The 23,567-nt window shown below is 41.6% G+C and overlaps 1 protein-coding gene across 3 annotated transcripts in view; it reads right to left on the bottom strand.

Annotated features, from left to right (window-relative positions):
• Nucleotides 1–14,873: 14,873 nt before the first annotated feature.
• Nucleotides 14,874–23,567, bottom strand: part of LOC141984847 (dermatan-sulfate epimerase-like) — a 308,715-nt gene continuing 300,021 nt past the window's right edge. For all 3 annotated transcript variants that reach the window (XM_074948285.1, XM_074948282.1, XM_074948283.1), the window contains 2 exons: nt 21,565–21,772; nt 14,874–18,684 (listed from right to left, as the gene is read on the bottom strand). In XM_074948285.1, coding sequence (XP_074804386.1) covers nt 16,923–18,684; nt 21,565–21,772 — 1,970 coding nt within the window. In that variant the 3' untranslated portion in view covers nt 14,874–16,922. The remainder of the gene's footprint in view (nt 18,685–21,564; nt 21,773–23,567) is intronic.

Genomic DNA, 23,567 nt, shown 5'->3' with positions numbered 1-23,567 from the left:
TATTGCTCTTCTAGCATCACAAGTCAGCTCCAACAACAGCAAAGTAGCTGGGGTGGAGGGTGGGGACCGTGTAACAGAGTCTAGTAGTCCCACAGGGACCAACAATATAAGGTATTTACTGTATGATCTACACAGAATCCACATTTGACATACGTAAGTCTGTGAGATTCTGAATGTGTTCTACATGATTGGGGTCTTTGTGAAAAATATTCACTAAGTATTTGAGAAAATCTAAGGTATTTCTATGTGATTAGAATCGGTGAGGGGACACTAAGGTTTTATGAATGAGCCATATAACATCACTTTCTTCTCTTTGTTACATCAAATCTTTATTGTCTCATGATGTCCTTGTAACATCATGCTCAATATATTCATATTACATCCCTCTTGATTGTTTTATGTCATTATGTCATGACTTCAGTGCAGTTGAAAATCACCTATAGTTTCCAGTCTTATGCTTTCCTCTTGTTCAGAAATTCACTACTTAAAGTAAGGACCGTTGAAAAGGCTTTAACTCTGATCCTTCAAAAAATTACCCACATGCATACTTTAAGTCATGTGAATAGCTGTGTTGACTTCAATGGGACAGCTTGTATGAATAAAGTTATGCATGTATGATGTGATTTGAGGAATCGGGGCCTAAAAGAAAATACAGCAACCAGAAGAAGAACAAAAAAGTAAAATTGCTCACATGGTTGAAAAGAAAAAGGAGTAAAATTCACCCTTGTGTAGTGGGCCACTTAAATCTCACTTTTAAGCTCAATTTTGAAAATTTACATGGGACTTAAGTGCTGCATATGCCTTGTAGCGGCTCTCTGCACAGGGATGAACTTCAGCATGAATAATAAGGGCTTCGAAAATACTAAACCTTCTTCTCTAATAGACAAAAATGACTGTCAGTTCACCCTCTGCCTTTCCTTAGTGAATTAATGTGGAGAGTCTGGGTGTCGATAAATCTGCAACCAACATGCAGCTGCTGTTTGATTTATAAAGGTCTTTGCCCCCTGCTAAAAGTAGTTGGTTTTCTCACTGAAAAGACATGAAGAAAATCCAAATTGAGGAAATTTATCAGATTGCAAACATTTAAACTTTCTTTACACAAGAACGGCCATACTGGGTCAGACCGATAGTCCATCTAGCCCAGTATGAAGTCATCCAGGAGTGGCCAGTGCCAGATGCTTCAGAGGAAATGAACAGAACTGGGCAATTATCGAGTGATCCATCCCCTGTTGTTCAGTTCCAGCTTCTGACAGTCAAACCTTCTGTGCCTTGGAAAAAGCTTTCAGTCCCTGACAAATTTGGTACGTGGACGTGTTGGCAGGAAGATCTTTCACCCAAACATTAATGTTAATTAGCACTAACAATCCAGCCTGGTTTATAGCCCCCATTATAATCCCAATGTCCAGACCAAGATGCAGGAAAGTATGGAGCGTCTGCTTCACAAAGCCTCATCTTCCTTATCCCAGCAGTAAGGGAGTCCCTATGGACATTCTAACATCCTCTAGTGTGAGAGCTGCCCACCAGTGCTGGGGAAACCTGGAAGGAACCCAGTCTCATGAATGACATTCAGTAGTGGCTGTGAGTTAATTATGCGTGAATTCTTGTTCCTTTGATGTAAAAGAGCTACTCCTTTGGCTAAAGGGTAAGGTTCTGACTCATTTGAAATACGTGTTGTAGCATTTCTCTCTGGTTCCCTCTGTTTCATTAAACTAATATATATCTGCCGTAAAGCACAAAGACGACGTCTGAAAGCCTCTCAGTTGGTCTTTAAAACACAAAGGGGAAAACCACTACTCTTGGACCTACCCTAGTGACCATAAATGAAGCGTTAGAGTTGCCCTTGAAGGGGTGAGTGTAGAGCTGCCAGTCATTTCCTACTTGACAAGTTTAGAAGACTTGTAAATCTGACATTTAACCGCATGGAAGAAACTCCTAACTGAAGTTCTCCTGGAAAAAATTACATAGAGCTTTGCCAGTAAAAGAAAATTAGCAGCAGCAGCTGCTGCTTTCCAGAGTAAACCCTGGGAGAAGATAACTTAACCAGGAAGCTCTAGTTTGTCAAAGGAAATGTGGGTGACTGGACATTACACAAATCTTTCAGCCCCCTTCCCACTGGATTAGCCTACTTACCTAAGCACAATTTAATTCCATTTTAATATATATTTCTACTGGCATGGCATGCATTCACCTTTTTTTATTTAATTATGGTGAGCGCTAAGGATGTTTATGGCTGTTTTTAGACTCATGTAAGTGAATTTAATACTCATGGCAGAGAAATGTCCCTATCTTAAGGCAGGGTCAGTACAGGAGGCTCTGTCCATGCTTTCTCACATCACTTTACCAATGCGTTTCATTCGTTGCCTGCAATACACTTGTTATTCCAGGCATGCACCATTCATTCTGAATGGTGTCAAATTTGTGATGGCTTTGTCTGGCTTGTATTAAGGTAAACAGAGACCAGCATGAGAACAACAAACTAAGGTTCAGTTCGAATCTAAAACAGGATTTGAACACTGGGATTCAGAAATCAGTAGGTAATAGGCTAACCCACTGGGTCACCATGCCCCTGAAATGCTTGCACTCCTTCAAAAAATACTTTTTATTTTGTCAAATGAAACTATCAAAAAACATAAAGGATTTTTTTTCTTGTGGACAGAAAAGAAAAATAATTCCATTTGAGCTCTGAAGCTGTTTGTTTTTTAAAATGAACTCCAGGTGATAGCTTAATGTTTACACTCATTTTAAAAATCTGATGTATAGGTGTGAGGAATCTCGCAAGGAAGGTTTACCTTGGAGATACATTTTTAGAAGAAACCTAAGATTACTAGAACTGAAAGAGATTTAAAAAAAAGACCAGAGAATTTTGTTTACTTTGTGTATTTGACAGCACTTTGTGTACAATTCCATTATTTCCCCCCTATAGGTAGGCAGTCTGTCTGTGTCTCCTGGCATTAGATGCAGTGACTGGGGTAAAGAAAATCATTCTTAAAAACTATGAAAAGATATTAATCAAAATAGTTAGCAGGGCTTTAGGGACAGGTATAGCATAAGAACATAAGAACGGCCATACTGGGTCAGACCAAAGGTCCATCAAGCCCAGTATCATGTCCTCTGACAGGCTTCAGAGTAGCAGCCGTGTTAGTCTGTAGTCGTAAAAAGAAAAGGAGGACTTGTGGCACCTTAGAGACTAACCAATTTATTTGAGCATAAGCTTTCATGAGCTACAGCTCACTTCATCAGATGCATTCAGTGGAAAATACAGTGAGGAGATTTATATACACACAGAACATGAAAAAATGGGTGTTTATCATGCACACTGTAAGGAGAGTGATCACTTAAGATGAGCTATTACCAGCAGGAGAGTGGGGGGGGGGGAAGAAAACCTTTTGTAGTGATAATCAAGGTGGGCCATTTCCAGCAGTTAACAAGAACGTCCAAGGAACAGTGGGGTGAGGGGGGGGGGGAAATAAACAAGGGGAAATAGTTTTACTTTGTGTAATGACTCAACCACTCCCAGTCTCTGTTCAAGCCTAAGTTAATTGTATCCAATTTGCAAATTAATTCCAATTCAGCAGTCTCTCTAGTCTGTTTTTGAAGTTTTTTTTTGTTGAAGAATAGCCACTTTTAGGTCAGAAATCGAGTGACCAGAGAGATTGAAGTGTTTGATTGAAGTATTTCCCCTTGTTTATTCCCCCCCCCCCCCCCCCACTATTCCTCAGACGTTCTTGTTAACTGCTGGAAATGGCGCACCTTGATTATCACTACAAAAGGTTTTCTTCCCCCCCCCCCCTCCTGGTGGTAATAGCTCATCTTAAGTGATCACTCTCCTTACAGTGTGCATGATAAACACCCATTTTTTCATGTTCTGTGTGTATATAAATCTCCTCACTGTATTTTCCACTGAATGCATCCGATGAAGTGAGCTGTAGCTCATGAAAGCGTACGCTCAAATAAATTGGTTAGTCTCTAAGGTGCCACAAGTACTCCTTTTCTTTTTGTCCTCTGACAGTGGCCAATGGCAGGTGCCCCAAAGGGAATGAACAGACAGGTTATCATCAAGCGATCCATGCCCTGTCACCCAATCCTGGCTAATAGAGAGTCTAGGGACACCATTCTTGCCCATCCTGGCTAATAGTCATTGATGGAGCTATCTTCCATGAATTTACCTTTTGAACCCCGTTATAGTATTGGCCTTCACAACACCCTGTGGCAAGGAGTTCCAGAGGTTGACAGTGCATTCTGTGAAAAAATACTTTCTTGTATTTGTTTTAAACCTGCTACCTATTAATTTCATTTGGTGGCCCCTTGTTCTTGTATTATGAGAAGGAGTAAATAACACTTCCTTATTTACTTTCTCTATACCATTCATGATTTTATAGACCTCTATCATATCCCACCTTAGTCACCTCTTTTCCAAGCTGAAAAGTCTCAGTCTTATTAAACTCTCCTCAAATGGAAGCTGTTCTATACCCCTAATAATTTTTGTTGCCCTTTTCTGAACGTTTTCCAATTCCAATATATCTTTTTTTGAGGTGGGGCGACCACATCTGCACTCAGTATTCAAGATGTGTCGTACCATGGATTTATAGAGAGGCAATATGATATTTTCTGTCTTATTATCTATCCCTTTCTTGATGATTCCCAGCATTCTGTTTGCTTTTTTGACTGTCACTGCAGATTGAGTGGATGATTTCAGAGAACTATCCACGACTCCAAGATCTCTTTCTTGAGTGGTAACAGCTAATTTAGACCCCATCATTGTATATGTATAGTTGAGATTATGTTTTTCAATGTGCATTACTTTGAATTTATCAGCATTAAATTTCATCTGCCATTTTGTTGCCCAGTCTCCCAGTTTTGTGAGATCCTTTTGTAGCTCTTCGCAGTCTGCTTGGGACTTAACTATCTTGAGTAGTTTTGTATCATCTGCAAATTTTGCCACCTCATAGTTTACCCCTTTTTCCAGATCATTTATGAATATGTTTAATAGGACTAGGCCCAGTACAGACCCCTGGGGGACACCACTATCCCTCTCGCCATTTTGAAAACTGACCATTTATTCCTACCCTTTGTTTCCTATCTTTTCACCAGTTACCAATCCATGAGAGAACCTTCCCTCTTATCCCATGACTGCTTATTTTGCTTAAGAGCCTTTGGTGAGGGACCTTGTCAAAAGCTTTCTGAAAATCTAAATACACTATATACACTGGATCTCCATTGTCCACATGCTTGTTGACCCCTTCAAAGAATTCTAGTAGATTGGTGAGGCATGATTTCACTTTACAAAAAGCATGTTGACTATTTCCCAACAAATTATGTTTATCTGTGTGTCTGACAATTTTGTTCTTTACAATAGTTTCAACCAATTTGCCAGGTAAGCACTGGAAAGTATTCTTAACAATTTTTTTTAAATTGCCTAGACTAAGTTGGGTGGTGTCTTTCTAACGCTCCAAGTCTTTTTCTACCTCAGTTCTGTAATGTCCAGATACTATTGCATAAAGGATATATAATGTAACAGACCTAGACCAAAGGGATACAGGAGTCTAGTAGAAGGCAAATATGTTGGCCATTGGATGAAGAGTTTTCTGTTCCCTGAATGACCAGAGCAGGAGCTCCCCTAGAGCAATCAGGAACCTGCCAGAACCAATTAAGACAGGCAAGCTAATCAAGACACCTGGAGCCAATTAAGAACTTTCTAGATTCAATTATGGCAGGCAGGCTAATTAGGACACCTGGTTTAAAAAGGACCTCCCATCAGTTAGTTGCAGGGCGTGCCAGGAGCAGGGAGTGAGAAGGTGTGCTGCTGGAGGAGTGAAGAGTTCAAGTGTGTTCAGGCTTCAGGAGGAAGATCCTGCAGTGAGGATAAAGAAGGTGCTGGGGGGAAGGCCATGGGGAAGTAGCCCAGGGAGTTATAGCTGTCACACAGCTGATACAGGGAATATTGTGGACAGCTGCTATCCACAGGGCCCTGGGCTGGAACCCGGTGTAGAGGGTGGGCCTGGGTTCCCCGCTATCCCCCCAACGCCTGATCGGACGTAGGAGGAGTTGACCTGGTCTGTGAGAAACACCAGAACGGATGGTCTAAATTGGAAAGGGATCTGCCCTGTCCCCAACCCACTAGGTGGGACACAGAGACTGTGGGGATTGTTCTCTGTTTCCCCCATGCTGGCCAGTGATGAGGTTAGCTGAGCGGACAGCAGGTTTGAGCCACTAGCAAGAGTGGCCAAACTGAGGGCTGCTGTGAATCTCTGAGGCAAGCAAATCTGCCAATAAGCACAGGACCCACTGAGGCGGAGGAGGAACTTTGTCACACTGGTGTTAGAAGTGGGATCAGGTGCACCGCATGGCGGAAGGAGGGTGTTTAAAAAAAAAGAAGAGGGTTTATTTTTTTTTTCACCACAATGGAGGATGTAGTGCGGGCACTGATACAAACTACGGCTACCCAGCAGGAGGCTACCCGTGTCCAGGCAGCCGCCCAACAGGAGGCAGTGTGGCTGCAGCAGAAGTCCAATTGTTTGTTTATGGACCAGGCCGCTCAAGACCGTGCTATGTTGCAAGAACTGGTAAACCAGGTGAAAGCTCTTACAGAGCTGAACCGCAGCCATGATGGGATGCGGGTCATATGGGCCAGCAATCGGCTGCAGAAAATGATGCGGGAGGATGACATAGAGGCATACCTCCTGGCCTTTGAGAGGACCATTTTACACTGAATTTTCTATCATGTATGAAAGAAAAGAAAAAAAGGACTAGCCTGAGGACAAATGTGGACATGAGAAATCTGTTCTGAAATAATATTCTAATACCTTAGGAACAAATTCTGAGTCTGCTAGTAAAGCTCAAGTAATATTATTTAACATTTGTATATAGTGTATGTGTATTTGTATATAGTGTCCACCTTACATAGCAAGTACAGAGAGAGGGGTGAAATCCTGGCTCCATTAAAATCAATGTCTAAACTCATATTGACTTCAATGGGACAAGGATTTCAGGATTTACCAATCCCTGCCTGCAAGAGCGTACAACATAAATTGATCACACAAGACAGGATCCTGAGGGAAATAAGAATCATAGGAGGACAGTGGAAAGAGGAGATGGAATAATGTTCTGGAGTTAGTTGGATGGTGCCATAAGCTAATTCCAGGATTGACTGTTTTTTCCTCTAGTGACTTTTAAATAATAGATTGATGGGAAGTTTGAAAATAGCTATTTGGGGAACTGTGATGAAAGGTCTGTTTTGAGGGAGAGTTTGAAGGAGTAGAGTAAGCTGCATGTTATATTGGATCAGGGAGGGCATTCCAGGCATAGGAATAAAAGTGCTGTGCCCACATGAACTGCTTGGAAGTAGGGCTTGCAATATCTGCACAGCTGGGCTGCATCCAGCCACTGCTGGATATGCATACTGTCCGGCACATTCTATTTTCCAACACACACTCCTCACTCACCCCCTTCTGCTTCTCTGGAGTAAAGCCCCACCACTGAGATCTCAGTGTTGCCTACTGGGGTCGCAACTGATTTTGTCTCCTCACACAGTGGTTCTGCAGCTTTTAAGCTGGTTTTAGTCTTTTACTTGGGTACTCAAGGCTCTATAGGATTTATCCACAATGACAGCAAAAATGGGGAAAAAAAAGGATAATTACAGTGTACAAACCATGAATGACTGTCAATCTACCATTAAGCACTCAACAATGGGGCAGACAGCTACAGGGGGAAGGCTGACTTTCAGGAAGGCTCCAGTCATGTCTATTTTACTATGCTAAAAAATGGTGGTTGTATGTTCTCTGGTACCTCTCAGCTCAGTCCTGCTCTGCAGCATTAAAGGAACTCTCTCTCTTTCTCTTTGTTAATATAGTATTTCTCTGTGAGAAGTTGAAACAAACTACCAGTATTCATGGAGGCTTTCTTGGAGGGTGAGGGGGATCAACTGTAGTGAGATAAACTTTAAATCTGTCACATAAAACAGGCCTCAGTCCTTTATTCTCTTAAACAGAGTGTGTAATGACATCCTCTCAAGGGGCCCTCTACAAGAAAGGAGGGAAAATTAGTTCCTCACAAGTCACTTTCTGGATTCCACATGCGGCTCAGGACACAATATTGAGAGACAGCTGCAACCGCCCGGTGCTCTCAGGGCCTGATTTCCCCCTCTCACTTACCCCTGGGTAAGTCAGGAGTAATGCCATTGAAATCACTGGAGTTCCACTGGCATAAGGACAGGAAAATCAGGTCATCAGAGTCACATTTATAATTGAACTCTGTAAAGCTTTGATTTCAAATGCTGGACAATTTATCAATGATTTTCAACAGAAACTTTCAGAAAACTTCATTAAATAAAATGAGGCTATGGGCAGGCTGCCATGCACGTAGGTGCAGAAATGAAGTACACATAAGCATGGCCATACTGGGTCAGACCAAAGGTCCATCTAGCCCAGTATCCTGTCTTCCGACAGTGGTCAATGCCAGGTGCCCCAGAGGGAATGAACAGAACAGGTAATCATCCCCTGTCACCCATTCCCAGCTTCTGGCACACAGAGGCCAGGGACACCATCCCGGCTAATAGCCGTTGATGGACCTACCCTCCATGAATTTATCTAGTTCTTCTACACACTGTAGTAATGCAGCAACAGAACAACATCGGGGGTATCTGTTACATCACACATACACCTTGTACTCAACTCACCGTTGGTTGCTTGAAGTAAACTGCCATTACTCTCTTCACAGCATAAAGGTGGGTCAGAGTGTGTACGTACACCGAGGGGATGGCCAGGTAGACGAAAAGACTAATTATCTCACTGAATTCGTCCACTTAGCTTTTCAACTGTGGAGATCTGGGCTCAAATTCTACTGTTACAAGTAAAAAGCTTACATCAGAATTGAAAAGGAGTTGACCGATTTCAGAGAGTCTAAGGCCAGAAGGGGCCACTATGATCATTTTCTAGTCTGACCTCCTAGATAACACAGGCCATAGAATTTCACCCAATCCTTCCAGCAGATTTTGGTGCATTCTCAAGGAAGGCACATATACTTGGAGCCATGCCTCCTTGCCTTTGCTTCTTTCCCTTCAGGAACAGCAACTGGGCAGCTGAAGAAGAAATCTGTGGAAATTATTGGTCATGTGAGCTCACTGGGAAAAGGAAAAAAATATTTTTTCTTGTGACCAGCTATAACCCCACAACCCATGAAACTCCAAACATGCAATTTGTTGAGGTCAGAAGGAGAGAAGAACAATACCACAGTCATTTCCTTCAATCCTCTCACAGAGTTTGGGCCATGTTAATTATTTTCCTGCTACTTGCATCCCTTTCATATGTAAAATCAGAGAGAATAGGGGTTCATGTGTACGTGAATTCATGTGTGCCTTAATATCTCCTGGTGGTTAAAGTAGTTCTGAGCGTCACTGAGAATAGGTACTAGGGCTGTCAAGGGATTAAAAAAATCAATCACAATTAATCATGTGATTAATCACACTGTTAAACAATAATAGAATACCATTTATTTAAATATTTTTGGATGTTTTCTACATTTTTAAATATACTGATTTCAATTACAACACAGAATACAAAATGTACAGGGCTCACTTAATATTTATTTTTGATTACAAGTATTTGCACTGTAAAAAAAACAAAAGATAGTATTTTGCAATTCACCTAATACAAGTACTGTAGTGCAATCTCTTTACCATGAAAGTTGAACTTACAAATGTAGAATTATGTACAAAATAAACAAAAATGAAACAATGTAGAATTTTAGAGCCGGCAAGTCCACTCAATCCTACTTCTTGTTCAGCCAATCGCTCAGACAAACAAGTTTGTTTACATTTGCAGGAGATAATGCTGCCTGCTTCTTGTTTGCAATGTCACTTGAAAGTGAGAACAGGTGTTCTCATGGCACTCTCGTCGCTGGCATTGCAAGATATTTACGTGCCAGATGCGCTAAAGATTCATATGTCCCTTCATGCTTCAACCACCATTCCAGGGCACATGCATCCATGCTGATGATGGGTTCCACTTGGTAACAATCCAAAGCAGTGTGGACCGACGCATGTTCATTTTCATTATCTGAGTCAGATGTCACCAGCAGAAGGTTGATTTTCTTTTTTGCTGGTTTGGGTTCTGTAGTTTCCACATCAGAGCATTGCTCTTTTACGACTTCTGAAATCAAGCTTCAGACCCCGTCCCAATCAGATTTTGGAAAGCACCTGAGATTCTTAAACCTTGGGTCGAGTGCTGTAGTTATCTTTAGAAATCTCACAATGGTACCTTCTTTAAAGAGGCTAGGACTTTTCAGCTTGGGAAAGAGGAGACTAAGGGGGGATATGACAGAGGTATATAAAATCATGAGTGGTGTGGAGGAAGTGAATAAGGAAAAGTTATTTACTTGTTCCCATAATATAAGAAGTAGGGGCCACCAAATGAAATTAATGGACAGCAGGCTTAAAACAAATAAAAGGAAGTTCTTCACTCAGCGCACAGTCAACCTGTGGAACTCCTTGCCTGAGGAGGTTGTGAAGGCTAGGACTATAACAGGGTTTAAAAGAGAATGGATAAATTCATGGAGGCTAAGTCCATTAATGGCTATTAGCCAGGATGGGTAAGGAATGGTGTCCCTAGCCTCTGTTTGTCAGAGGGTGGAGATGGAGGGCAGGAGAGAGATCACTCGATCATTACCTGTTAGGTTCACTCCCTCTGGGGCACCTGGAATTGGCCACTGTCAGTAGACAGGATACTGGGCTGGATGGATCTTTGGTCTGACCCAGTATGGCTATTCTTATGTTATGTTCTTTGCGTTTTGTCAAATCTGCAGTGAAAGTGTTCTTAAAATGAACCACATGAACTGGGTCATCATCCAAGACTGCTATAACATGAAATATATGGCAGAAAGTGGGTAAAACAGAGCAGGGGACAATTCTCCCCAAGGAGTTCCATCACAAATTTAATTAACGCATTATTTTTTTTAACGAGCGTCATCAGCATGGAAGCATTTCCTCTGGAATGGTGGCTGAAGCACAAAGGGGCAAACGAACGTTTAGCATATCTGGCATGTAAATACCTTGCAATGCTGGCTACAAAAGTAGCATTGCCAGCAGATCGAGAGAAGTGATTATTCCCCTCTGTTTGGCAATGGGGAGGCCACATATGGAGTATTGAGTCCAGTTTTGGGCCCTCCACTACAGAAAGGATGTGGACAAATTGGAGAGAGTCCAGCGGAGAGCAACAAAAATGATTAGGGGGCTGGGGCACATGACTTATGAGAGGCTGAGGGAACTGGGCTTATTTAGTCTACAGAAGAGGAGAGCGAGGGGGGATTTGATAGCAGCCTTCAACTACCTGAAGGGGGGTTCCAAAGAGGATGTAGCTAGGCTGTTCTCAGGTGTGGGAGATGACAAAACAAGGAGCAATGGTCTCAAGTTGCAGTGGGGGAGGTCTAGGGTGGATATTAGGAAAAACTATTTCATTAGGAGAGTGGTTACCTAGGGAGGTAGGGTTACCTAGACTGGACTGGGTTACCTAGGGAGGTGGTGGAATCTCCATCCTTAGAGGTTTTTAAGGCCTGGCTTGACAAAGCCCTTGCTAGGATGATTTAGTTGGTGTTGGTCCTCCTTTGAGAAGGGGATTGGACTGGATGACCTCCTGAGGTCTCTTCCAACCTTAATCTTCTATGATTCTAAGAAGAGGGCAGCGTTATCTCTTTTAAATGTAAACAAATTTGTTTGTCTTAGTGATTGGCTGAACAAAGAGGACTTGAGTGGACTTGTAGGCTCTGAAGTTTTACACTGTTTTGTTTTTGTACACTTTTTGATTTCAATTACAACACAGAATACAATATATATGAAAATGTCGAAAAACATCCAAAATATTTAATAAATTTCAATTGGTATTCAATTGTTTAATAGTGAGATTAAAACTGCGATTAATCGTGATTAATTTTTTTGAGTTAATCGTGAGTTAACTACGATTAATTGACAGCCCTAATAGGTACCAAATTCTCTGTGAAATCAATGGGAGTTATGCTATTGAGTCCAAAGGGGACAGGAATTACACCCTCTGACTTACAACTCAAACACCCCTACTGACCTCTAAGAGTGGAACCAACCAGGATAGTGGAGGAGACCAGACGCACGTGTGTGATCCCAGCTAAGGGTATGTCTACACAGCAGCTGGGAGGTGTGATTCCCAACTTGGGTAGACATACATAGGCTAGCTCGGCTCGACCGAGCATGCTAAAAATAGCAGTGTAGCCACAGTGACACAAGCAGCTACTCGGGCTAGCCTCCAAGTACAATCCCACCCGGCCCTCTGGGTACGTACTCAGGTGGCTATACTATGTCTAGCTAGCTCGGATAACAATAGCAGGGAAGCTGCAGCAGCAGGGGCTGTACACCCAACTGGAATCCCGGGTAGGTACTCGAGTGGCTACCCTGTGCAGCCACCTGTTCTGCTGGAGCTTCGCTGCTATAGTTATTAGGGCTAGCTTTATCAAAACCAGCCCAGGTACGTCTACACATGCTGCAGTCGCGTCTCTGATTGCAGCGTACACATAACCTAAGACTCCTGCAGCCCCAATAAACATAATAGTCAACAGTCTCCATTTCTCTTTCCCCCAAACAGCATAATTTTTCAAATTCTGCTTTCAGGGATGCACACAACTCCCACTGAGTTGAGCTGCTTTTCCCACCATCTCAACACAAAGTTTTGACTCCATATTATATACATTTAGGTGCTGGTGCTGGGTGGACCCCGGCATCTAGAAGGACTCTAATGAAGTCCATGTGAACACAGGTATATGGGTGTCGCTGCAGGATTGGGGCCTTAGAGAACAGAGAAAAATAGAAAGTTTACATTTACAGAAACCAACAAGAAGCAATTAAACAGAATGGCACATGCAGACATATTTCAGCTTGGTTTTCAGTGTTGTGGGAAACGAGACAAATCTTTGCTTACTTAATACCAAATAATGATTAAAAGAAATGAAAAAAAGTAACACTAAACATTGTCCATCACAAAAAGTCTAGGTGGAACCAGGAAGATGGCAACTGATGGTGCTGTGGACTTACAGGACCCTGCTGGGGGCTCTTTGTGGTATTTCATGCTAATGCCACAAACATTAGAAAGAGCCCCACTCCCTAATTCAGTGACTAACATTGACCCAAGCTGTGTGTTACAAAAAGAAAATCGCCCTTATACCGCCCTCTTTTCCAACTATCACAAACACTTGAAATGACTCCAACAGATCCCCCTGGGAAATTTTAGGATAGTTACAGCACAGTTGTGTGAAGGCATTGAAGGGGGTAAAAGAATGTCTGAAGTGTCCAGAACAAACATTTTCTATATGTCAAAGAGATAACTGACGCCACATAGAAAGTCAGCTTGGTTTGGGAAACTGGCTTCTGCCTGAACAATTCACATCAGTTTTAAGTAGAGTCCAGTCTATCAGAAAACAACAGCCACGTTGAGACTTGAAAACAGATCTGAAACCTCAGAGGATACATGAGCTGTTTTACAGAGTTTTCTGAGGGTATCAGATCCAATCCAGGCAGTGAATGGAATGACTTAATTCATTTCCCTTTCATGCTGAAATGGGGGATAACTCTCCTATTTGGGGTAAGGGCCTCGCTGAAATGCCTCTCCCTTTTAACCTTGGTGTCCTTGATTGTGGGGCTGTTTCTAAATAAAGCCACTTTTGTACCTGTCACTTTAAAGGGTGCATGTTGCATCTATACCCACTTTACACCATTTTGGCAATGTAAAGTGGCCTCAAAGCAACCTTAGGGCTTGTCTGCATGGCACAGTAAAGCACACTAACGTGCTGTGCTCTAACTGCCCTATATAGACACTCCTGGTGTGCTCTAAAAAGTATGTAATTCACGTTAACATTGTCCTATATGATGTGGGACTACATCAACATGAACTAGGTACCTTTTAGAATATGTCTGCCAGTTGGCACAGGGCAGTTAGTGTGTAACACATTACAGTGCTCTACAAATCGCATCCCTTTAGTGCATTTTGCCAGCACCACATAGACAAGCCCTAAGAGATGAGAATCAGCACCCCAAGTCTACACCTCATTTTTTAATCACTTTTGTTTGTGCTCTCTTTTAATCAGCAGTCCCATTTTGATAATACGATTGTCTGCTCACCTGCTAAATTAATTGATTATCTTACCAACTGAGGTACAGGAGAACCTCAGAGTTACAAACACCAGAGTTACGAACTGACCGCACACCTCATTTGGAACCGGAAGTACGCAATCAGGCAGCAGCAGAGACAAAAACGAAAAACCAAAAACCAAATACAGTACAGAACTCTGTTAAACATAAACTACTAAAAATATAAAGGGAAAGTTTAAAAAAAAGACCTGACCAAGTAAGGAAACTGTTTCTGTGCTTCTTTCATTTAAATTAAGATGGTTAAAAGCAGCATTTTTTTTCTGCATAGTAAAGTTTCAAAGCAATGCAATGTTCAGTTGTAAATTTTTGAAAGAACAAGCATAACATTTTGCTCAGAGTTACAAACATTTCAGAGTTACAAACAACCTCCATTCCCGAGATGTTTGTAACTCTGAGGATCTGCTGTATCCTTGCATATGAACACATACATGCTGTCTCCAGCTTTTACTGACCTCTTGATAGGGGTCACGTAGCACATTCTGTAACAGCTCAGGAAATACAAACTCTGCCCATTGGATTTCTGTATTACTCTCTAAATCCAATCTCATTTCAATAAAACAATGGCCAGATTGTGTCTAGTACTTACATGGGTGTGCAGGGGGTACAGTGCCTAAAGGCCAAGCAGAACTGGAACCCTTGCCTTGCTTCCACCAAGTAATGTATCTAGAGAGCAAAACTGAACCCCAAGTAACTAAGAAACAGAAAACACACATTTTCCTGAAGATTCAACATTTAATGACCATTAATATTACACAAGAGTTAAAAATTAATCAACAGTCTCTAGGAAAATAAAAATAAAAAATCACATGCCATTTTAAGCACTTTTATTGATCTATCATATGTTACCAGCTGCTTCAACACCCTATTATTGGACCAATTTATAATCCAACCTCAGAAGAAAGCAATATGCATAGTTATGAAGAATAATGTTGCGTGACAATTTATTTTGCTGCTCTCCAAGAGACTTCAATAGGGTTTCTGTACATGAGCAGAACTTGTCTCAGTATGGGAAACTGAAATTAAATAAGGATTGTTATATATTTTCTGGATCTTATAAAGTGTTAGTTTGCACCTGAGGCTATTAATTTAAGATATTCACCTGTGTACTTTTATTTCATGAAAAGGTCCCCATCCGTGGCCAGATATATTTAAAGAAAAAAAATCAATATCAAGGGCCCAAGTGGTGAAATTCAGAGAGAGCCATCCCTTAATATTATATGTTGTGAATTAGAAGCTAATGAACACCACTCAATTGTTTAAATTATTGGGGGAAATATTCTAGTCAACAAAGCAAAAAAATCTATGCATCAGAGACAATTATGATTTGTTTATTTAAAAAATGTACGGGAAGAAATGCTTTTCTGTTTCTTAAAGACATACAGTAATATACACCAGTTCTATAGCCTCTCCATACTGAAAACCTCACAGACACCTATGATTTTTTAAATTCAGTTTAATGAATGCAGTGTAAGTAAGGGTGTCAAACTCATTGTCAGAAGCCACAGTTTTCTCCATATCAATGACTGCCAAATTAATGAGCCATGTGCCTCTCATGATCTGCACAGCACTCGCTGGTGGTCTGTGAAGAACTGTCTGGTCACATGGTTCTGGCTCTTCTTTGTTTCCAGCTATATAATCACTCTGAGAGCTAAAAAAATATAAATACATCAAATACTTTCTTAATACAGCTTTTCCACATAAGCAATTGCTGGGGTTGCCACAGGGTGGTGGTGGTGATGGTGGTGGTTTTTTGCAATTGCAAACAGGAGAGGTGATCTAGGAGTCAATTTCCCTATTGAAATGTGCTCCCCATATGATAATGTTTGAGAAACCTTACCCTGTAAAATCAAAAGCAGATCATATCAGGGTTCATCCTCCAGTTTTCATCTGGTCTGGCGAATGGGAAGGGGATTTTTCATAATGAGAAATAATCCCTTATGCTTAAAATTTGCTTCTTATTTGCCTCCAACTATAACTTGTTAATCTTTCCTATGCCCTTTCAATTTGAATAACTCTGTTGTAAGGTTATGTCTATAGGCATTAGAGCTGGTTGAGAATTTTTAACACCTTTTTTTCACTGAAAAATGCTGATTCGTTAAAACCTAAATTGTTTGTGAAACAGGGTTGGTTTCTACAAATACCCCCTTAAAGTTCAACAAATCTCAACTTGAAAAAATTTTGGGAAAAAAACACTATGATATGGTCAAAATGTCCTGTTTCCACATTTTCAAACCCCAAATTTTGGGAGGATGGATTTTTGATACATGGATAGTTTCAAGGTTTTGTCATTTTATGTCCCAATTTGGGACAGGAACATTTTTTGATATCTCAAACATTTTCATGGAGCAGGAAAACCATTTCCTGCCCAGCTCTCATAGGCATTTTTAGAAGCCTGAAAGTAATACTATGCAAAACCAATTGTGTATAAAACCAAGGAGCCTAGGAAACAAATAACCTCTTAAAGAAGGCTTTTTTTTTTTTTTGGTAGAAATTAAGTACAGTTTCACATACTGTGCTTTGATGAACAAAGCATAATATCCTTCAGATGTCAAACGCAACCAAAGCACAGATGAGGAACACTTACGTCTCTCAAAAATGCATTATTTTTCCCTCTTCCCTCATGGGGTGAAATCAACCTTTCCTCAGCTGTTTCCTGGAATATTTCAGAAAAGGAAAAAAACAAACTATGGCCCTATTAGGGTTAATTCTTTTGCATAGACACATATGACCATAAACTGGTCAAGTAGTACATGATCTTTTGCTAACATTGTGACTGGGAACAAGAAGAATACAGCCACAATAATATACAGCTGTCAACTAAAAGTATTGCATAAAGCCATCTTTGGCCATGTAGGCTCTTGGCCTTTTGGAAATAGGTCATCTGCATTGCCAGCATAACAAAGAAAATAAAAATGTTTAGAATTAGGAAGAGGCGGGTATAAGAAGCCGATATTGATGGAGCACTGCTTCGAGCAGTGCTCACCATTTGTTCCAGTCCAGATTGGCCTTTGATTGATGCACCATTTTTGTGCTTCACATAAGTAATATCTACAAAATCTAAAAGGTCTTTCATTTCCTCATCTTCATCTACAGGTAACTCTTTTTGTGCTTGAGTCTGTGCCTTCTGTCGCACTTTTTTTTCGTTTACTTCAATTTGTGCAAAGATGTCAGGAACAGCATCAACAAACTTGTAGCCTTTGGCTACCTTTTTGCTTTTCTTTGCCCTGCCTTGCTGCTGCTGCTGCTGCTGGGAGATAGCAAATAACCTATCAATGGCTTCTTCCGTCTGTCTCTTATCTGAAAATCTCAGCAGGCGTTCAGCAGTCTTTCTAAAGCTATCTGTGTTTCGCACACGGGACAGAATCTGTTTCTCAAGCTGCTGGAAGACAGGTTTGAAATGCTGAAGATTCTGCTCCACAATCTGAACATAATCTTTCACCTCTGACACAGCGGAGTTCCTTATGGTAGAAGTTCGGTCAAATAGAATTTTTTGGCGATCTGCAATAATCTGTGCAAAGATAGAATGGCCTCCATCCTCACCAGTCCACAGGTAAACGGCATAGGCATGCTCACTGGTGGCTATGAAGACATCCAGTTGCTGAGAATCTCCATGGACATTGAAGCTCTGGACATCTATGGAAGGTCCTATGAAGAGGTAAACTGCTCTGGTGATTGGGTTCCGCAGGTGGGTTGTAACATTCACATAGTTTGTTCCATTGTATGGGTAGCCCTGGGGATACATTTTTGAGGCAACAGTAGCCTTCTCACTGTAGCCAGTATCATCCATCCAGTACATCTTATACATCCCATCGTGATGCCTAATAAAAGCCCCGTGGACCTCATCAATAACAGTCTCTTCAAAAGGCACATCCACATTGTGGAAGAAGCTGGTGGCTGCCTCCAGGGGGCTGTCATCTTCAAGATGAATTAGGTCCACAAGCAACAAAAGCTGGGGATGCAGAAGTAAAAGGTTTCTTTGGAAGTTTTTCAACTTCAGTTTTGGGTTGTAAGCACCCACTCCTTCTCCCCTGATAAAAACCACTCCACTTCTCTCCATAGCGGCGACTACTCTCCCCTGGCAGTCTGCAGCCAGGTCATGTTTGTATTTCAACCACTTTGATGAACAGTCCTCTGTAACCTGCCCTTCCCATGGGGAGAAGCAGCTCTTTGACACCGCTGGGGAAAACATCAACACATTGTTGAAGAAGGTATACTTCGGTCCATACAGGGCTTCTGTTATGAAAGGTACACCATTGGGAGCAAAGGTAAAGGAGTTCTGATCAGGGTGCTCATGGCCAGCATTGAAGTTCCTCCACCCTTTGACCCACTCTTTGTACTTATTCTTATGAACAATATCATATATTGCACGACCTCCCAGTTTTCCAGATTTGAAGGAGAGGAAGGGCCTGTTGATTTCAGCTGGCAATGCACTTCCATATGTTACAACTCCCCAGTCCTCAAAATAATGCAGCTTTGGAATACCATAGTCCGGTGGAGGTACGGAGTGCAAGCTTGCATCATACCTGCCAAAAGACAAAGAACATGGTTTTACACTTAAAACATTAAAATTAAAATTATTTTATTTATTTTGATTTTCCAGCACCTATCCAAAACTCAAGGTATTTTTCAATATTTAAAAGACAGAATTGTCTATAGTGTAACATTTTTACAAGGATAGGTTTTTGGCCCCAGTCTGGAGAAAAAGTGGACTGCATATCTTTTCATTTGGTCCCTATCCTTTGATCTGTCTGGCCTGAGTAGCCCTACTAGGAGATAAATTCCCACTGATATAGCTCTCGGGGTCACTGGAACATACTCGTCTTCCCCCCCCCCATATCAAACTGCAGTCCTCTTAATTTTAATAACTAATGTAATGCTAGTCTGCAGATAAGAGTTTACACTTGCATCGGAGCACAGTTGTCTTAGTTAAAAGGAGACACTGAGCCTGAGCAGTTGAGTTGCTGGCTGGGTGAGGAAGGACTGGAAGGCTGTGAAACTCTCCAGGTGAGGAGGCCTGGGAGAGACCCTGCTCAGGCAGGGAACAGACAGAGAATGCAAGGGACATAACCCGTAGGTAACAAAGGTGATGGGACAGAGTGGGAAGCAGCCCACGGAATGCAGCAGCAACAACTATTAAAGGAAGCAGGATATGGCTGCTATTTGTAGGGTCCCTGGGTTGGGACCTGGAGTTGTGGGTGGGCCCAGCTCCCCCCACTGGCCAAAGGCAAAGTTGGCAAAGCCCCGAGAAGGGGCAAGTTTCGTTTTGGAACCCAAGCAAAGGGCTGGAATTTAAACAGGCCCGCAGATGGGCCTGAAGACACTGAAGAGGATCAACCATTTTGTTGAACTTTGTTACCCTGGGAAGGGATTGGACTTGAAGGAGTGGCCTGGTTGGAGAGGTGGGGCAATAAGAACCAGCAAAGGCAAAGAGTCTTCAGGGAGCAAGCCCTGAAGTTACTGCTCTATCCCAGAGCAGACACAGACATAAAGCTAGCCCAGAAGGGGCTAAGAACTGAGCCCAGAGGCAGGGCTGCAGAAACTGACAAGGGCATAGTGATAGGCCCTGCTGAACCTTTTTCACCCTGGAAAGGGTTCATCTGTTTTAGACTGTGTATGACTTAGCCAGAGGGCTGAGCCAGTGAAGACCTGCCTGATGAGGGCAACAGCTGACAGAAAAAAAGAGAGAGTGCAGGTTTGCACTCAAATGACAGGAGACGCTCAGGAGAGCTCAGTGTACCCCGTCATATACTGTCTACTCAATTAAAAGAAACTCAATTCCTATCATGCACAAGATGTAATTTCCAGACTCCCCAGGTACTAGAGGATATGGAGAGTTTGAACTCTTCAAAAGGATTAGAAATAAGGTAAAAATGAATTATAATCCCACAGTTTTTTTTAAATGATAATTTTATCCTCTGCCTAGTCTAAAGACAAACTTGTAAGACAGTAGGTATATAAACTAAAGTAATACACTTCAGTTTAAAGAGAAATCATACCTAAATAAGGTTAATTATTTTTTATTTCCTTATATTTAATATGAGCAGCTATATACTATTTCAGATATTATTTAAAGGAACAAAACAAATAAAACCAACGTCAAGCCCCCAGCAAGAACTCCTCCCTAACATAACCAGATGAAGAGGTCTTTCCCCATCAGAATACAACTCTCTAATTAATGGCTATCCCCTTCAGGCCCTGACACAAAGATAGGCCTTGTAATATATCTGGTAGGACAACAACTCTGGCTGATTTTGACCAAAGGTGGAAGCTTGTTCCACAGCCAATGGCCCCTTGTGGAGAATGCTCTACAACCACCCCCTTTCTTTATTAAATCCAGGAGACTTCCATGCAAGTGCCTCCACTGACCGCAATAGAAGCACTGTGGCACAAGAAGAGAGGGAGTCTCTGAAGTAGGCAAGTCCCAGGACACTTAGGGCTTATTTCTGTGACTCAAATCCACTGAAACATCTCACTCCTGAACGTTAAGGTATCTTCCCAGGGGAAGGAGTCTCTTAACTACAGACTAGCCAGGGGTCCTTGAGTGCATGAGGAGGAGAAAGGGAGTTTGCACTAAATATATAACCAGCACAGCACCCAGAGGGATATTTGGGAGCAAACAAGCCATGAATTTTCTCAATGTGCATATCTTAATTACAAAAACATATGCATGAAATACACGTGTTGATCCACTGTGGGGGAAAAACATGATGCCAGTTTAAATGTTGGATACGTACATACACTATTGACCAGCAAGAATTGGATGTATTAAAGGCCCTAAAAGATTTTCATTTCTTGTCTGCAGTGGAATGATCTAGTCTTACAAATTAGGGCTGAGTTGTAAGTTATGTGGAAAATGTGGCTCAAGTCCTGTTCCAGATTTTTTTCCATTTTAACATTGCTTACATGCTAATGTATATACCATTTTTAAAAGAATCTGTTTCTCTCTTTCTTTAAGCATTGAAATTTACATTTAAATTGCATTTAAAAGAAGGAACTGGGTTTTAAATGAGCTTTAACTAACAACCAAAACACACAACAACCTGTAACCTGAGTGGAAGAATTTTTTGGTTTTTGTTAAAGAACTCATGTGGGAACTTTGATATAAGAATTTCACTCCCTTTGAAAATGCTTGTCTATAACAATGCAACTAAAAGCATTGCCAACAAACAGATGGAAAACATGTGAAAACAAGTTCTGTGCAAGACCTGTGTTGTATGTGTCCATATATTATATGGCTTGAAGAAGTTCTGAGTCACTTTTTTTAGACTAGACACAGTTTAGGTTGCACATGACCAGCATAACATCCATTTGTACAGTTCATTACAAATCGGAAGTTAATGGCTTATCATTAATGGCCAAGCAGCTGCCGTGTTTCTTTGAAGCCTATGCATTCTGTTTCATACCAGAGAAATTCAGTGTGAAGAGTGCACCACCGCTGCCCTTTGGATGGAGTCCCAGGGCCTTCCACCACTCGATTCCTTCTGATCTGATCTGCCAGCCAATTCCCACTGCCGTTGCGCATGACAAATTTGTCTAGAAACACCAACTGGCTCTCTGGCCCATAGAACCAGTTATAGTTGGAGTCTGCAATTGCCACAGTTCTCTGAAATCCTTGGGAAAAAGTTAAAAGGAACACAAGAACAAGCAAATAAATGAACAAAGACCTGTACTGTAAAGTAAGCATGATGAAGCCAAGCATTACAAATGGGCTTATCCTTTTAAAGTATTTATAGACATACTCTTGAATGACCCACAGTCAGGTTATACAGTAGCTATTTCCCATTGCTGTACCATACTTTAATACTTACCTTTCTTCGCAAACTAAAGAAAGCACAGGTGCTATAGAAATGTCAAGGAGAAAGGCCCCATCCACCTCCCTTTCATAGATACTAAGATCAGAAGGGACCATTATGATCATCTAGTCCGACCTCCTGCACAACGCAGGCCACAGAATTTCACCCACCCACTCCTGTGAAAAATCTCTCACCTATGTCTGAGGTATTGAAGTCCTCAAATCATGATTTAAAGAGTTCACAGAGCAGAGAATCCTCCAGCAAGTGACCCGTGACCCATGCTACAGAGGAAGGTGAAAAACCTCCAGGGCCTCTTCCAATCTGCCCTGGAGGAAAATTCCTTCGCAGCCCCAAATATGGCAATCAGCTAAACCCTGAGCATATGGGCAAGATTCACCAGCCAGATACCCAGGAAAGAATTTTCTTTAGTAACTCAGATCCCACCCCATCTAACATCCCATCACAGGCCATTGGGCCTATTTACCATGAATATTTAAAGATCAATTAATTACCAAAATCATGTTATCCCATCATACCATCTCCTCCATAAACTTATCGAGTTTAATCTTAAAGCCAGATAGGTCTTTTGCCCCCACTGCTTCCCTTGGAAGGCTATTCCAAAACTTCACTCCTCTGATGGTTAGAAACCTTCGTCTAATTTCAAGTCTAAACTTCCCAATGACCAGTTTATATCCATTTGTTCTTGTGTCCACATTGGTACTGAGCTTAAATAATTCCTCTCTCTCTCTGGTATTTATCCCTCTGATATATTTATAGAGAGCAATCATATCTCCCCTCAACCTTCTTTTAGTTAGGCTTAACAAGCCAAGCTCCTTGAGTCTCCTTTCATAAGACAGGTTTTCCATTCCTCGGATCATCCTAGTAGCCCTTCTCTGTACCTGTTCCAGTTTGAATCATCCTTCTTAAACATGGGAGACCAGAACTGCACACAGTATTCCAGGTGAGGTCTCACCAGTGCCTTATATAACGGTACTAAAACCTCCTTATCTCTACTGGAAATACCTCGCCTGATGCATCCTAAGACCGCATTAGCTTTTTTCACGGCCACATCACATTGACGGCTCATAGTCATCCCAAGGTCCTTCTGCAATACTCCAAGGTCCTTCTCCTCCTCTGTTACTTCTAATTGATGCGTCCCCAGCTTATAACTAAAATTCTTGTTATTAATCCCTAAATGCATAACCTTACAATTCCATCCTATTACTATTACTCCAGTTTACAAGGTCATCCAAATCTTCCTGTATGATTTCCCGGTCCTTCTCTAAATTGGCAATACCTCCCAGCTTTGTATCATCGGCAAACTTTATTAGCACACTCCGACTTTTTGTGCCGAGGTCAGTAATAAAAAGATTAAATAAGATTGGTCCCAAAACTGACCACTGAGGAACTCTACTGGTAACCTCCCTCCAGCCTGACAGTTTACCTTTCAGTAGGACCCGCTGTAGTCTCCCTGTTAACCAATTCCTTATCCACCTTTCAATTTTCATATTGATCCCCATCTTTTCCAATTTAACTATTTAACTAATAATTCCCCATGTGGCACAGTATCAAACGCCTTGCTGAAATCTAGGTAAATTAGATCCACTGCGTTT

This window comes from Natator depressus, chromosome 3 (assembly GCF_965152275.1).
Source record: "Natator depressus isolate rNatDep1 chromosome 3, rNatDep2.hap1, whole genome shotgun sequence".
Taxonomy (NCBI): domain Eukaryota; kingdom Metazoa; phylum Chordata; order Testudines; family Cheloniidae; genus Natator; species Natator depressus.
This window is presented reverse-complemented; position numbering and strand designations above follow the sequence as displayed.